Source organism: Thunnus albacares, chromosome 17, assembly GCF_914725855.1.
Source record: "Thunnus albacares chromosome 17, fThuAlb1.1, whole genome shotgun sequence".
Classification (NCBI taxonomy): Eukaryota; Metazoa; Chordata; class Actinopteri; order Scombriformes; family Scombridae; genus Thunnus; species Thunnus albacares.
In genome coordinates this window covers 8,191,179-8,207,441 of record NC_058122.1, presented here as the reverse complement: position 1 = coordinate 8,207,441, position 16,263 = coordinate 8,191,179, and the positions used below count along the sequence as shown (strand labels likewise).

The 16,263-nt window shown below is 39.5% G+C and overlaps 1 protein-coding gene across 5 annotated transcripts in view; it reads right to left on the bottom strand.

Moving 5' to 3' along the window:
* The window catches only part of LOC122966882 (meiosis inhibitor protein 1), a 61,282-nt gene that overhangs the window by 14,627 nt on the left and 30,392 nt on the right, over positions 1–16,263 (bottom strand). For all 5 annotated transcript variants that reach the window (XM_044331249.1, XM_044331252.1, XM_044331248.1 and 2 more), the window contains 9 exons: positions 14,580–14,640; positions 13,782–13,879; positions 9,796–9,976; positions 8,061–8,211; positions 6,908–7,093; positions 6,584–6,712; positions 5,933–6,116; positions 1,863–1,976; positions 850–960 (listed from right to left, as the gene is read on the bottom strand). In XM_044331249.1, the coding sequence (XP_044187184.1) occupies positions 850–960; positions 1,863–1,976; positions 5,933–6,116; positions 6,584–6,712; positions 6,908–7,093; positions 8,061–8,211; positions 9,796–9,976; positions 13,782–13,879; positions 14,580–14,640 (1,215 nt within the window). The remainder of the gene's footprint in view (positions 1–849; positions 961–1,862; positions 1,977–5,932; positions 6,117–6,583; positions 6,713–6,907; positions 7,094–8,060; positions 8,212–9,795; positions 9,977–13,781; positions 13,880–14,579; positions 14,641–16,263) is intronic.

The window sequence follows — 16,263 nt, the reverse complement described above, 5'->3', positions numbered from 1 at the left end:
CATCAGCTCTTTGCTGACCTCTGCTGAGGTTCTTCTTTGAAGCTTGTCCAGGTAAATTATTTAGCTTGTAATAAAATTGATGCCAATCACCATGTCAAATCATTTATGTCTTTAGTAAGAAACAATGTAACACATCTTGATTAATCCTGTAAATTATTCCATCATATATCCTATTTATTCAGTGGAGCTATTTCATTTATTCTCATTTGACTTTGTGAGACTCAGAAATGATATTTTTTGTTTTCTCTAGAACAAAGATGTCTAATAAAACATTTAGGAACCCACATTAGATAGATTCCTCTTCCATCGTATTTTTTAGTATCTGCACAAAAAATAACAAACTTCCATCTTTCTAGCAATGTGGCAGTGGACATGAGTGTGTATTACTGTGTATAAAACCTAGTGTGCTGACCATATTACTGTGTGGGTGTGTGTATGTTTGTGTGGTTTCGTCTGTGTGTTGCAGATATTTTCTAGATGCATCAAGGTGACAACACAACCCTGAGAGCCTGCGTGTGCTTTTGTGCACATGTCTGAGAAGCTCTCACGGTTGACAGCATAACGAGTGTGTACAAGTGTCTAAGAGAATGCTCAGGACTGAGCTAGTCTGTGTACTATTATGTTAAGATGTACAGCAGGTGTCAGCTTTTATGCTTATTATTTCTTCTGGGTCTCAATACAACATGCTTGTAACTTGTCAAAACGGGGCAGAGGGAGAGAGAGCAATAGAAATGTACTGAAAGGAGGAGGCAGAGAGTGTGTAAAAGATGCAACGTAGGGACATGGACAGACTAAGAAAACTCGTGAGGAGATAGAGAGAGAGTAACAGAGCAAGAAAGTGTGTCTAACCTCTGTCAGTGCAGTGTGCAGGGGACAGGCTCAGGCAGCAGTACAGGTAGCTGAGGGCACGCAGCAGACTTTCTGTGTTGGTAGGCTTCAACCTTCCTGTTATATTATTCACTGACACACACACAGACACACAGACACACATTCAAGTCTGACAGCACTTCTCTTTCTAACGTTTTATCTGCAGTGCTCTCATTTGATTTCATTATTCGGGGGAGACATTAAGACACGATGTGACAGACAGATAAAATGTAAAACGCTTCACCATTTACTGCCTGTCACGTCATGTCTCCCAGTGGTCGGTAAAGACTGAATTAATCTGATCTGCCGGTGAAAAAGGCAAGAATGAACAGCTGGGAAATATAACTCACAACACAGAATGAGGTTCCACTAATGCAGTAAAAAGACCAAAACCTAACTGGTGAGTCACAGAGGGATGAAGGGTGTTGACATCAAGGCAAAGAGTAAAATTTCTTTTTTTATCATAATAGGCTTAGAGTTTTAATTTGTCAGACATGTCTGGTAAATGTCTGAACAGCATTTTCATCATCAGATCAGCAGCGAGTGCTTCTATAGGTCGATGATGGTGATATCAAATAAAACATGAGCAAGGCTTAGGAGGGAATACAGGTGAATGTGGATGGAGGTGAGATAAAGTCAGCAGCACAGCAGATTATGTGTGAATAGAAAGATGTCAAGATATTATCGAGTACAGTTACTGCATGATTATGTGTCTGCAATGTAGCATGTTAGTGCCTGTGTGAGTGAGGAACATACTGATGAATGTTTAAGCAGTTTGTATGCATTATTGCAAAGAAATTAACGTGTTTTTGTCTGTAATGTATCAAGTGTTGCATTAATTAATTGTCTCTAATGAAGGGTGCGTGTTTGATTATGCAGAGTGATGTAAAGCATGTGTAGGAACTGTGTGTCTGTGTGTGTATGATAACAGATGAGGGCTTTGAGGAGGGGAGTTACGCTCAGTATGACCTGTCAGCAGCACCTTTTCACCTCACCATGGTAGAGCAGCGTGAAGTGCATCCCGTCCATCTTGCTGTAGGAGGAAGAAGAAGGCGGGTCACTGGCCTGCATCACACAAAGCAGCTTGAGCACCAGAGGGAGTGAGTTCACTGCAACAAAGAGAGAAAGAAAGAAGGCACGATGTAAAAAGAAGGGTAAAAAAAGGCTAGAGAGACAAACAGATATATATATATAAAACTATGGACATCCTGAAAGTGCTGTGAGGGAAAGAGATAAATTTAAATAAGAGATAGAGGAGGGAGTGGTGCGGGTAAGAGACTGACTGACACTCATCCTGAATTAGCATTTCACCTCACCTCATTATTTAGTCTGAAACTCAAAGTCCCCAAAGTAGTTTCAACAAAGCCAAAATACAGGACATTGTTCAAACTGACACTGTTCAAACAGCAATAAGGAATTTCTAAAAACAAGTGACAGCATCTTGCAGTGACTTGTAGGGCTGGAGCACACAGTGATCATCAAGAAGAAACTATCATGCACATGTTAAATAACAGTACGCTGGGTCTGGATCCGGGAGGGGTTAAGGGTGAAACAGACAGAGAGAAAAAGGAGAGAGGGAGTGTGAAGAGAGAGATGAAAGGAGAGAAAGTACTCAAACAGGAAAGAGACTGGAGGAAGATCAGGCAGAGCAGTCATCTACATATCCTTTCACTGCTGTAGTGCATAACATTAAAATAACTCCCCTCGGGATGCCTCAGCATTAGGGGCTAATATAAAGTATATATTAATGCAAATTACAGTGGGCTGAACTGGAACACGTGGAGGGATAACAGTCTGTAATCCCTACAGGCCCAGGGATGAGCAGAGCTTGCAGAGGCTAACCACAGCAACAGTTTTTGAATCCTCAGCTGGCACACTGGTGTTGTACCCTTCAGCTGTGCTCATTAACCTGGTCAAAGTTACAGATATAATATCATCTGCCAGACACCTCTGCCAAAAGCACATTATAGCACCAGATATGTATGCACGTGATGCACAGCATGTCTGGGAATTGAACTTATGAAACGTGGAAGTGCTCATGCTCAACCTGATTTGGACAGGACTGCATCTGATTTCACAAGAATTAAACCAACATTAAAATACCAATCAAACCAATACTGAAAATACTTAATCTCAGCATTTAGAGGATCTTCACATATGGATTAATCTTTTAAACTTTATATTTTCTGTCTTGGTTTCACCCTCATCTCCCTTTAAGCTTTTCAATTAACATTTAGGAACTGCTACTTATTCTAGATTAATTAACTCTCAGTGAACTTGTATCGTGATGACATCACATTGTAATATTGTTTTACTTAATTGTCTAAACTGTTGTCAAATTAATGACTCAAAGAAGACTAATTAATTGGATCATTTTCTACAAGAAGAGATGTTTAGGGCTTTTCTCAGTTTATGCTATCTGAATACTGAAATTTAGTTTGAGTTTGGAGTTTTCTTCACCCCAATGTCTGTTGAAATTAAATCATACAGGATCATACATAATCATATAGTCATCTAGACCAACTAGTATCTCATTTCCCATCTTCTATACTGACAAAGGATGCTGGAAAGATTCCTTTTAATAGAGGATTAATGATTCTTCCCTTCAAACATTAATCAGAAGGGACAGTCGGTGTTCTGGGAACTGTACTAGCATTTCAATCCAATTTAAAAACATCTGATCACTTTCTACATATAAACTAACCATAATGCAAAACTATCATACTGGTAATAGTATTTCAGGTTTGATTTAGAAGCATTTTGCTTTTGATTTAAAAAAACAAACAGTTGTAGAGACTGAACAACTATTCATTACTGTATAAGTAAAGAATTCCACTTTCTCTTCATGTGACCGTGATCAGTCCACGTTTAAGGTCTTCATCAGGAGTGCAATGTGAACTGTTAGAACCAATAGAAAGAAAATGCTGCCAGAGAGAACAGTCCAACAAACATAAATCCACACAGGTATTCTTACAAATGATCCAGTATGTGTGGATAATTAAACTGAGTGCTTTCCATTATGTTGCATAAGCACTTCCTGCCAAATAGACCAATTAATCCATGCAAAGTGCTTTATAGATGTTTTACTGTGTATACTGATTGTTATTTTCATATCATTATTTAAATTTCCAACATAATTTGTTGATCTACTTAAATCAAGTTTGCAGAGTTTCTTAAAGTCACGGAGGATTTTAAAGAATTCACAGACACACACCAACACACATTTCAATGAATGAATTACCAATATCTGAAAGTTTTAGGCTACATGCATACTTTTGGTAAACCATCAAAACAAGATTTGCAAGTTTCACTGACAATTTTTTTTTTTAATGTTTGTACCAATTTCTCTCAATTTGAAATGCATCCCACATACATTGTGCTCATCGTCACAGCATATTGCTCAGACATGTGATACTTCTCAACTGCCAACGATGCACAGAAATACCAACGTGTACAAACCAAACTGTAAAAAACTGTCAAGCAATAAAACCTGGCACTGAATGTTGAACTAGATTTAGTCTTTTTATTAAGTTTATTCAAGATTTCATTTAATCAACAGTTCGTGTTAAGACAACATGAAAGATAAAAATGGAATTGACTGAAACTTAGATGTCACATTTTTGAACAATGAGCCTCATGCATTTCTGGTCTCCAAAGTAATCTGGTGAATTGATGTGTACAGTTTGTTCTTGTATTGTCTTGGTCTCATCAAATGTGTGATTTATACTGTGTAGAGGAAGGTCTGTGGAGAGACATTCAATAAAAAAATACTTTTTTTTTTAATCAAATCTAAGAACTTTTTTAGTCAATATGAAAAAAATGGGCATCTGAGACCAGATAGCCCAGGTATTGCTGTTGCTGCTGGCTATGTATAAAGCTGAGATTTAATTAAGTAACTCCTTTAGTGTTTGCTGTGCGCAGAAAAAAAAAGGACTGTCAGGCTTTGTTCTATTACATCTCACCTTGTGTGTATGTGTCTATTCTGTGTATGAGCTTGTATTGAACAGGAAAGAGACAATTTTATCAAAAGCCTTCATTTGCTACACAAAGTTTTAATATGCATGACTGAAGGCACCCAGTCAGAAAACAAAACAATGTCTGCTGCATCATAAAAAGTGAAGGCAAGACAGTAAACAGAAACAGACTCTGTTTGTATCTGCATTTTTTCCCTGCTTGTATTGTTGATTGTATTTTCAATGCTTGTATTCGTAACATTTGTGCTTTTCAACTATTTGCCTGCCCAGGGACTACAGATGAAAATGAGCCTTTCTGGCTAACTCTGGCATATTTTCAGAGATGTTATTAATATGCACTATCCCTTTCAAATAAAGTAAAAAAAACATTTGCCTCAGTCTTTCTAAACTGTTTCTATGCTTTAATGAGATATAACTGACTATCATGTCAAATGGTTATATGGTGTGTATGTTTTTGTGAGTTTAAGGGGCTCAGCAGGACATACGACTCACAGTCAACTTTGCCGTGCCCAACATGGCAAATGCACTTTTGGTAATTTTGTGGTCGTGCTTGCCACATGCACCTGTAGCACACTTGGCTACAAGGTGGGATCAGAAAGAATACATTATTATACATTATAGGTGGCCGTGTTACTGTGCAACTGACAATTTGGAGAGTTTTCCTCAGAGAAATTTATTGTTGTCTGGGATGTGCAGAGTTTCAAATATAAAGAGTAGATAAGAGTCTCTTTTTTAAATTGAATGTAATGTAATCCTACAAGTAATGATCCACAAATACAGTTTTAAAATAACACGCTTTTATTTCCAGGAACATCACTATAAAATTCAACCAAAACAATTTATCACAGCCACACATCTACCTGTGTTGTAATTTAAATATATAACTAATTGAATGAAATGGTTTGTGTGATTTTAGAGAATTTTAGTGTGCCTTCACAAAATAGTGATCAAAATATTATGAAATACTAGTGCGCTGAGCTTTCGACCTGCTCTGAGCTGGCAGGCAGTGAACCACTGAGGACACACTCATTCTCTGTACCAAGCTAGCAGTACACCGCTGGATAAGCATCACCACACCCTCTAACACTTACCCTGTGCGGTGTGTCCCTGTCCATGACCCATGTTCTCCACGCTGAGCCTCTGTAGTGCCTGGAGCAGGGCTGTCCTAATATCGGTACACAAATCTGCCTCATAGTCTCTTTGACCACGCAAGAACACTTCCAGCACCTCCAGTGCTCGTTCTGCCAGGGAAGCCTCCCTGGTGCAAACCATGTCCTACAGTCATACAGACAGACAGTCAAATAGAAAGACAGACACAAGTTTTAATACAGATTCATTTAGAATATCTTTTGTGACACTGACACTTCCCGTATTGTCCTAATGCCAAAGCCAAACAGGTACTCGATGCAGGTCAAAGGGTAACTTAACGACCCCTGAAATTCTTGTTTTTGCTGGCCTTCAGTGGTTTAACTTCACACCTTGCTGCAGTGATGTACAGGTGTACTCCAGGGCCTAATGACATCACTGTCGGGTGTGGTTACAGATTCAATCGTGCCCATTCTGCCCACAGCACGTCTGTTCATAGGTGAAACAGAGTCTTTCAACCAGAGAGGGCAGTGAAACACTGCATAGTGCTAAGTCTCATTTCTGTTTCAGGCTTAACAAATAGTTCTACGTGGGTGTGAAACAATGCAGCACAACTTCTTAAATCCAAGTGACTGTTTGTGGTCTCTGCTTCTCACCAGGAGCGTCAGTATGACAGTTGGATATTTCTCTAACAGAGTCAGTAGCTCCATGATTTCTGCATCTGGCTTCTGTTCATGCATCTCTTCACAGCTTTCTCTCTTCTCTCTCTTATCCTGTTGTCCTGCCTGTGCCCAGGGATGAAATACAACCACTTTTTTGTCATTTCAAATTTTAATTGCCCATACTAATTTTAATTTGTGAAAGTTCAAAGTAGAATTAATCAGTGAAATGAATACAAATGTGTTGAATCAAATCAGCACAATTATTTATCAACTAATTCATGTAAATCTGCAACAGAGATTAAACAATTGTCCTCTCACCATAGTCAGCTCTGCATCCGTGTCCTGCGCTTGCTTTGTCAACCAAAGTTCCAAGACCAGGGGCCCGCATTTCTCTGCTAGCTCCTTATAGCGGCAGATGAAGTGGAGGAGTGCAGGATGGTGAATGTAGAGTGAAGAGAAGCTTTGGCACGAGGAGAGTGCCTTGCTGATGCAGTTCAAAGAAGCCTTGAGTAGGTTGAAAAAAAGATTGAAAAAGCCAAAGTGCTTTCTTTGAGACGAGAATATAGACACAAGTTAAAAAGCTTGCAGTTAGAAAGAAAATTCCCTCACAACACAAACGTGAGACTGGTTATAAACCCCACTGAGGCAAAGCCCTCAGTCACAGCAGGGAGTCTCCTGTAATCTATTGCTTATTTTTATTCACAGTCAACACAAGATGTATACTACTAAGTACTCGCAGGGAACTTTTGCTACGTGGTGTTCTTTGAACTACAGAAAAGTACATTCATTTGAGAAAATTTTATTTGTTCTGTGTAGCTTTAGAAAAAAAGACTGAGCTATAATTAATATTCTTTGCTACTGCTGCACATCTACAGCACAGCATAGATTTTCCATCAAAAAAATGAATATGAGCTGTCAGGCTTTGATTCTGAGTGTTCTGTGGCCTCCACATTGACAGTTTCCACTTTTAACCGCACAGAGCTGTAGCCTCAGTACATGCTCAGATTCTCTTCCTTTGTGCACAGGAAAAACATCTTATTTAACACCTTCATCTCGACCAAATCTTGACCCCTTGTGCTGCAGTGCTTTCAAAGAATATGACTTGAGGATTTTCTTTTTTACTTTCATTGTTAGGTTGACTCCTTGAGCAGAAAATAAAAATAAAATATTTAAAACTGAGCCAGACTACTTGCTTCAGCTGTCAATGTGTTTTTCAGTAAGATTTACAAAGGGATAAAAGTTAAAAAACAGTCAAAACTACTGAAACTCTATTTAAATAAATTTGAATCTTGGAGCATCATGGGGCCAATCTACAAAATAGTCATGTTCTACAAGCTATAGAGGTTTACTGAACAGCATAAAACACAGTTTAAACCTTGAAACTGAAACTTGATGCTGTGAATCTAATAAACTACTTTTGTAAGGTATAGAGTGTGTTGTATTTTCTGTTCTGTAAGCTGATCAGAATTACCCCACTGAGGCTGGTGCTCTTGTCCTGTGTCATTGCCAGCAGGTAGAGGGCAGACCGGAGCACAGAGTGAGGTAGGGTACAGTTGCCCTGCTCCTGCACTGTATGCAACAGGCAAACAACGCTGGAGAACACTGTCTGGTCTGGGAGGAGCCTGGCTCACACACAAACACACACAATTATGACATTTATATGACTGTATGCAAACACACAGACACACATATACTTGAATGTCAAACTCAGCCAGGACAGACACATTCATTGTGAGGGTGATAAAACGGACACAAACACAAACAAAGTGCTCCAGGGGCATATTGATGTCACGAGCTTTCTATCTCTCTTTCCCTCACTAAAATACACATGCACAGGCACACTCAGTCAGAGTGTATGCCAACGCACAGACACGCACACAGATCCTATCACTGAGTACACATACGCTACACACTCAGCCCTCCTACGCTATGTAAATCTCTAGCCACAGCTCCCATTAATCTTGATGAGACCACACAGTGGCAGGGAGAGGCTTTCATCCCCTTCCCCGGGGGGTAATACACAGCCGAGGTTCCACAGAAGGACAGATTAAACTTTCCAAAGAAGCCAACGTTTCTCTGAGGTCATAAAATATGTACTTAAGAACACCCTCGATGGGCCACTGCAGCACCACTAGAGCAAGGAGAGAGCTACAGATACATGTAAAACCTACTGGTTTCTTCTTAGAGTCGGGTAATATATTGATATAACTCTGATACTCTGTGACATGGTACAAGATGTTTTCTGGGATTTTGGTTGTTTCAATTACTATGATATATCTCAAATGTTCTGCTCTCAGGGGCTGAATATAGTAAAGTGGTGCTTTGTGAAGAATCACTCTCAAGTTATCAAACTTCAGCTGGGTAAAATCAACCATAAAAGTCTCTGTCTGGTCATAATATCCACATGAATAATCAAACTTTCTCAAAATGGCTTTTAAGTATTAAATATTCTGGAAACAGCCATACAGTAGACATCTCTAAACTTTTCCAAGTTGCCAGTAGAGTTGTAATATTTGATACTGCACACTATCAAGCCATACCTATAAGTTTATACACAAACAAAACTGGAGCACAGACTGCAGTGGGGCAGCCAGGTCTGGTGTTTACATTGTTAAACACAGGTAATATAACGCTACTAAGAGCCACCAAGCCAGGGAATAACCGTCTTGCTCAAAGACACTTTAGCAGGGCAAAAGGATGCTACTCTGGGAGAACAAAGTCAGTACTTCTGGATCAAACTATGCTCTCCCCTCTTACAAAGCCATTCTGCAGTACCAGGGATAAGAACTTTGAATTTGTGTCGACAAAATGTTGTTTAGTGATGCTGAATCATCACTTAATTTTAACTTGAACAAAGACATACCTTTTAATAAGCAAAACTTGTGCAAAACCAAACGTTGTTCCCTTTTCTCAACTATTTGATATGTGTGATGCAACAGTGTCAGCTATGATTTCCTGGGCAATTTGCACATGTCTCTCACCAAGATGACGAAATGTCTGTATGTGTGAATAAAGTAAGTGAAGGTGTTTATTATTGTTTCTGTTGCTTGGCACTCTTCTACACAGCCAGGTGTCGTCCACTGGCAAGAAAGTAAATAGCTCAGGGTGCTATAAAGACAAACTGTGAGTATGTGTGTATTTGTTCCTGCCTGTATATTACCTTTTATTATGCAATGGTCCCCCATCTATATTCAGTACTGTATTACCTGTCTCCTTGCTGCAGGGCGAGGTGTAGCATTATGACCAGACAGTACTGAGTGGCCCTTGGTCCTTTATAGTCGCACAGCTGGAGCCCAGGGGCCTCAGCCAGCAGACAGGGCCAGTCTGACAGACGACAACACAGAGAGGGAAGGTTGTATAGCAGAAGATTCTCCACATCCTCAGCATCTGGGTGATGAAGAGGGAAATAAAACAGAAACAACAGAGAAAATGGTTTAATAATCAATGCTAGGAACAGAAACAGGAGAGAAAGAGAGAGAGAGAGAGAGAGAGAGAAGAGAGGAGAGAGGATATGGATGAAGGAGGGAGATGGATGGAATAAAGTAAAAAGCAGCAGAAGAAACCCCGAGGCCTCATTTACAAAGGAGCATTACTCACTAATTTTGTGTTTATGATTAAAGCCAAGCCAAAGCTATGGTTTATGAAAAATTTATCTGGAGGAAAAAATGAGTTGGGTTACACTGATTTCACGCTTTTTCCAATTATCTATGTTGTAGCCAAAGAAAAACAATTAACCAATATATGGATGTCATGGATGCTTAAATTACTTTTTATAACATTCTTTGAAAAAAGCCATATTATGTAATCTAAGAAAATCAAAGAACATTTTTTAATAAATGATTTCCCTGAAGAATAGGAAGACGAGATGGAGACAGAATGTGGAATAACAGATGCAGTATGTAAGAAAACAGAAGGAAAGTAACACTGCAATGAGAGACGGATGGAGACGAGAGGCAGGAGAGTCAGTATGAGGGTGCTGAGGAAGGTTTCCTCCGACTGAAAGAATGGTTCAGGGGGCAAAAAAGATACGGTATATATACATAAATAGAGTACTGCCTAAAATGGGAAGAGAGAAAAAAAGAGAGACAAAGGGGAGGTGAGATATAAAGCAAAGCAGGGAATTCAGTAAAAATCTGAAACGACAAAAAGAGTAGGACAAGCTGAACCGTGACGTTGCCTCCATCTTTAGGGAAATGAAGAGAGAGAGTGAAGGGAGAGAGAGGGAGAAGAATATGATGCAGCTTATAAAAAAAAACTTGGAGAGAACAACACAGATTGAGAAGGGGAAAGAGAAAAGAGGAAACCACTGAAACATGGCACCGACTAGAGAAAACGGTGCTGTGCAATTCAGCCTCATGCAGGCCTGTAGAAAGAGAGAGAGAGAGAGAGAGAGAGATGATGATTAGAAATGGAGGGGTGAGCAAGAAAACAACACCATATGCAGTATATGAAGGAATCACAGGGAAGCAGGGGCAGAGCAAAGAAGAGAATGACAAAGATGGCAGACAGGGATAAGGGTCACTGATGCATGACTACACAAAAGCTATAAAGCCACAGCAGGGTCTGCAGGGAGAGGGACTACCAATCAGCCAGAGAGGAAAACAAAATAAAGAGGGAATGAGAGATTAAGAAATATAGACAGAGGGGGAGAAATAAATATTAACAAGGACCAAAGGGAGAAGCAGCTGACTTGTAGAATGCTGCAGACCGACGGCAAGATAAGAGAGCACAGCAGACAGGAGGATCCACTGTGGAGGACGATGAGGAGAGTCACATAATGAAGAAAGCACCAGGCACCAATGGAGCCGCCACTAGAGATGATACTGGTCCGATACTGACTCAAATAGCTGGATCAGGTATCGGTGATAATGGGCCGATGTAGTATCGGATACCAATTCAGTAAATTTATATCACATTACATTTTGTTTTACAAAGTTAGGAAAACAATGTTGAAGTCAAGCCTGATTTTGCCTTTTACATTAAAAGAACGATCCAAGTCTCTTCTACACAGTGAAGCATTAACCACTGGTGTCAGATCGGTAATTGGTATTGGCTGATACCCAAAGCCCAGGTATCAGTATCGGGACTGAAAAAGTCGGATCGGTGCATCCCTAGCCGCCACCTCTAGGGAACTGGAAGAGTGGAGAAGAGAGGTGAAGAGAAACGAATGGAGTCTCAAAGGGCGGACTGTGTGAGAGAGGAACACAACAAAGGACAGACAGATGAGGAAGATGAGAAGAGAAACAACAGATGGGAGAGAGACAACAAATAGACCTACAAAGCAGGCTGCGGTGACATGTAGCCTCCTGTTCAAGTTTTGATCAACAGAAAACAAAGAAAAGAAAGAAGAGAAAGGAGATGAATTTTCTTAAATATTCACACAGCCATTATAAGATTGTCAGACAGCTACAGTATACAAACGTAGAAAGGATACACTTAATAAATTATATCAATTTATCAGCAATTCAATCAACAAAACACAATGAACAACTGACTGAGGGGTGTACAGAACAAGATGGTTAAAGTTTATAAATAAAGATAAAAATGAACTTTTCTTGACATGAAAAATAACATAAAATAGGTAAAATTCAAGATGAGAGCACAGAAAAAAAAAAGAGAGAAAGCAAGAGGCTGAAAATGAAACTGAAAGAGATAAGGGTGATGAAAGGAAACAAGATGTTGACAGGCAGAAAGAGGAACAAACAGGAGTCTAGCTCTGCAGTACTCATTATTCACAGCAACAAACACACACAAACAAATACACACACAGCTTGCTCGTACAACTCTTACATCTCATTACCTCAAAGAAATACTTTACTCAACTCTGGTCTCAATGTCACAACATGCCTCCAGGGGACAACTGCCGTTTCCCATAAAATGTTTTCTTTTTTACTCTTCATTTTAGAGGATGTCACAGTGACGTGGAAAGGGAAAAGCACTGCATTCTAGCATTTGTTTTTCACTGAAGTTACTTTTCTTTAATATAATTTACTTCAGTCTTACATAATCAGAAGCAATGCTCTGTTTATAGGAAGTATCCTGTTATCATTGTCACTGTGTAGTGGCATTTCAGATGCTTTGCATCAGTTCTTTCAAACACACACACACACACACACACACACACACACACACACACACACACACACACACACACACACACACACACACACACACACACACAAAGCAAACAGCCATTTCACACATTCAACCTGTTTACAGCACACACATCTGGCCATGTTACTACCATAAGAGCCCGGAGCTACAGTTTCGTGACCTTGTAAACACTTTTTAAAAATGGTATCATCAGTTTATTGAATCTGTCAGATCCTCCTTCTGAACAGAGTGAGACACTGAGAACAGGCATCTCTATTAAGGGTGGGAATCTTGTTTAATGTTGACATTTGAAGTCACATAAAGAGAGAAGACAGACAGAGGGAGTGCGCCTTAGTGGGTGCGAGAGAGAGAGAGAGAGAGAGAGAGGGGGAGGGGGGGGGGGGGGGGGGGGCATGCAACACAGAGAAACTGAACAAAAACAAAAACGTAACTTTGAAGTTCTTATTTTGTTCAATGTAATTCTGTCTGTGCAAGCGATTCTAGAAAAAAAGTACAAATCAGATTTCTCCACAGACTCTCAGTTTTGTTTGATGCATTAAATAATTACTAACTATATAGTATGTCACATAAGGTCAACTTGATTTGGTTTGTTAAATATTGCCTACATTTATCCATTCAATACAGCTAGGTGACACACTCTATGCACGTAACATTAAATCCAGTTGTATTTCAATACACAATAATCAAAATCTCCAGACCAAACTCATATATATTAATGACATCATCAATGACAAACAGAAAAGTGTCCTCGCAGGTATTTATGAGGTGTTTTAGGGATAAAAGTGGACGCTTTTCAAAGGACACTAAAATTAATAATAAAATATTTGGACAAAACTAATTTGCAGGGTTATATTTTAGCTATTGGAAAGAAATTATTTGCACAAATGACCTGACCTGACCTCCTTTACACAAAACCAACACATCTTAAACAGCATCGGTTCCATTCAACACCGCAACGGCATAACTGGTAGCATGACATCATTGCGTGGAAGCTGACAGGAACAACAGGGTTTTTACTGGTGGTGCACGTAGCACGTAGCTCTGTGTGTAGGGCAAGTGTATCTAAACATTTGCATACCATGTTGGTAGGAGCCAGAGGCAGGGCTTGACTGGGAGAGCAGACACATACTAAGTTTCTGTAGAAAACCGCAGCAAGATGCATTTAGATTTGGGTTCCTGAAAGAAGTAAGAGGGACAAAAACAGACAAGAGTCAGAGAAAATAAACATTAAAACAAAGAACAGGCAGTGGAAAAGAGAGCAGGGAGTGAAACAAATACAAGAATAAAAAAAAAGGAATAAAAGAACACCTGAGACACACATAACACACGGTCAATGCAGTGAAGAGTGAACTGTGAGACACAGGACAGGATGTGCTTTGACTTAGTCCTTTCAGATATGAAACAGACACGCCATAGTTCAGTTTCATTACCACTCAGAGCAGGGGGGCTTAAAGTCTACAGAGTCAACAACATTTATGACCACAGTAGCACACACACACCCACACATACAGTAAGCTTTGAAGCTGCAGATCCGATGTTCTGAAACAGACACACTGAGTCTGAGAAGACTGGCTTATTGAAAAAAAAATAGACAGAGTGACTCAGAAATGACAGACGCCTCAGTCTGTTATCTGCCTCATTGTTCAATGTGCTCCGACAGAGAACGATAATAAGAACTCAACTTTCTGAGCCACCATGGTTTAACACACACACACACACACACACACACAGACACACACAGACACACACAGACACACACAGACACACACACACACACACACACACACACAGAGCTTTTAAACAGCAGTGCTTTGTTAATACAGTAGCTATGTGTGGGTCTGTGTGCGCGTCCTCAGGTTATCTTGTTACAGTGTACCTGTTTCCCGCACAGAGGAGCCCTTTGTGTTCCAGAGCCATCCTGTAGAAACCAGACGATGCTGGAGGGAAGAGGAGGTAAAAAGCAGAATAAAGGAAGAATGAGTCAGCAAGAAATGAGGAAGAGGAGATGAATGGTATTAAAAACACTATTTATATAAAACTTTTCAAAACAAATGTTACAAAGTAAATGATAAGTGACATACACAGTGAGACAAATTCTATGACTGAACAGCTGAAAACTAAAAAAAAAGGCACACAAATGACTAGTTCTAGGACTAAAAGAGAAAGAGCAGCTAACATGCTGAAGAATAAGGGCATAAAAGCTGCAGGGGTTCAACAATTCAATGGTTTAAACGTAAAAGGAAGAAAAGGATGGAGAAGAGATGAATTTGACACTTGTCATCATTATGCTACTCCTATTCTTCCTCTTCTTTTCCGAGCTATATTCTCAGCACACACTATCCAAAAACTCTGAAGGATCGGGGGGAAGCTCATCATTTGTCAACAGTGGAAGTAATGGAACAGCAGTCATTTTGTAATTCTATGGAAAAAAAAAAAAAGATATTATGTAAAATTGTACTGTACTTAATGTCTTGGCTGTTTTAGTGCTGCACCCCTGACTTATTAGAAAGAAGTTCACTCACTACTTGTGGAGCTATGCCAAGGCACTGTTCATCTATATCTGCAGATGACTGTTCTGTTTTGTTAACTGCTTGCAGCATAAACATTATGTATTATTATTACTTTTCTTTTTAATGCCACCTACTGGCTTGTGTAGATACCCGAGGCAACATGTTTCCTGTCAACATTTGAGGCACATCATGTGGAGTGCCAGCTTTGGACAGATTGCTTAGTTTCTCCCCTAAGTGATATGAAATTTCATCAAGTTAACATTCAGACATTTAGCCATATCTTTGATGAGTGCAGGAACTTCTGGCATTACTGTTTCTGAAAACTGCATAAAATATGGATTGTAGTTTTATAAACATTACCTTCCTACAGAAACAGAAAGGTTCAGTGGTTCAGAGGATAACACAATCTGTTACGTGATAATGAAATTAAATGTGAAATTGTCTTTTTTTCTGCACATTTAATTTAGTTGGACATTTGAGGCTTTGTACAAAATGTGTTTAGAAATATGTGTAATTGGTACAGTTATGTTTTCTATTCCCCATGTGGGATTCATCCTCTGTAGACCATGAATGTCTTCGTCTGTAAAATTTCAGTCCACCACTGAGGTCCATTGGCCAACAAACAAAAACTGGACTAGGTCAAAACCTAGTATATGGCTGAACTATGTATGAAATGCAAGAGGGCTTTTAAGGACCCAGTGAAATGAAAAATACATTTTCTCACTTCTAATCCTGTGTTGCTGTGTTAACTTTTCAGTTATCTCTTGTTATATGCCAATTATATGCCATATCATCATTTTTGAGCACTTTTAGTCTTTCCTCTTTCTGTGAAACAGTTTCAAGTGTTTGATGATTCATCTTGAACTCAGGGGAATTTACAAAATTAATCCAATCAAATGTGACTTTGGGCGACAAGCGAACTGCAACCATCACGTAAAACCACACTTGACTGTTTGTGGGCTGTAGCGGCTAACAGAGCAACATGGAGAGAGGTGGGAAGAGATGTGTGTTCGGATATGAGTGGGCAAAAACTTTCCAGAACATTGTGGT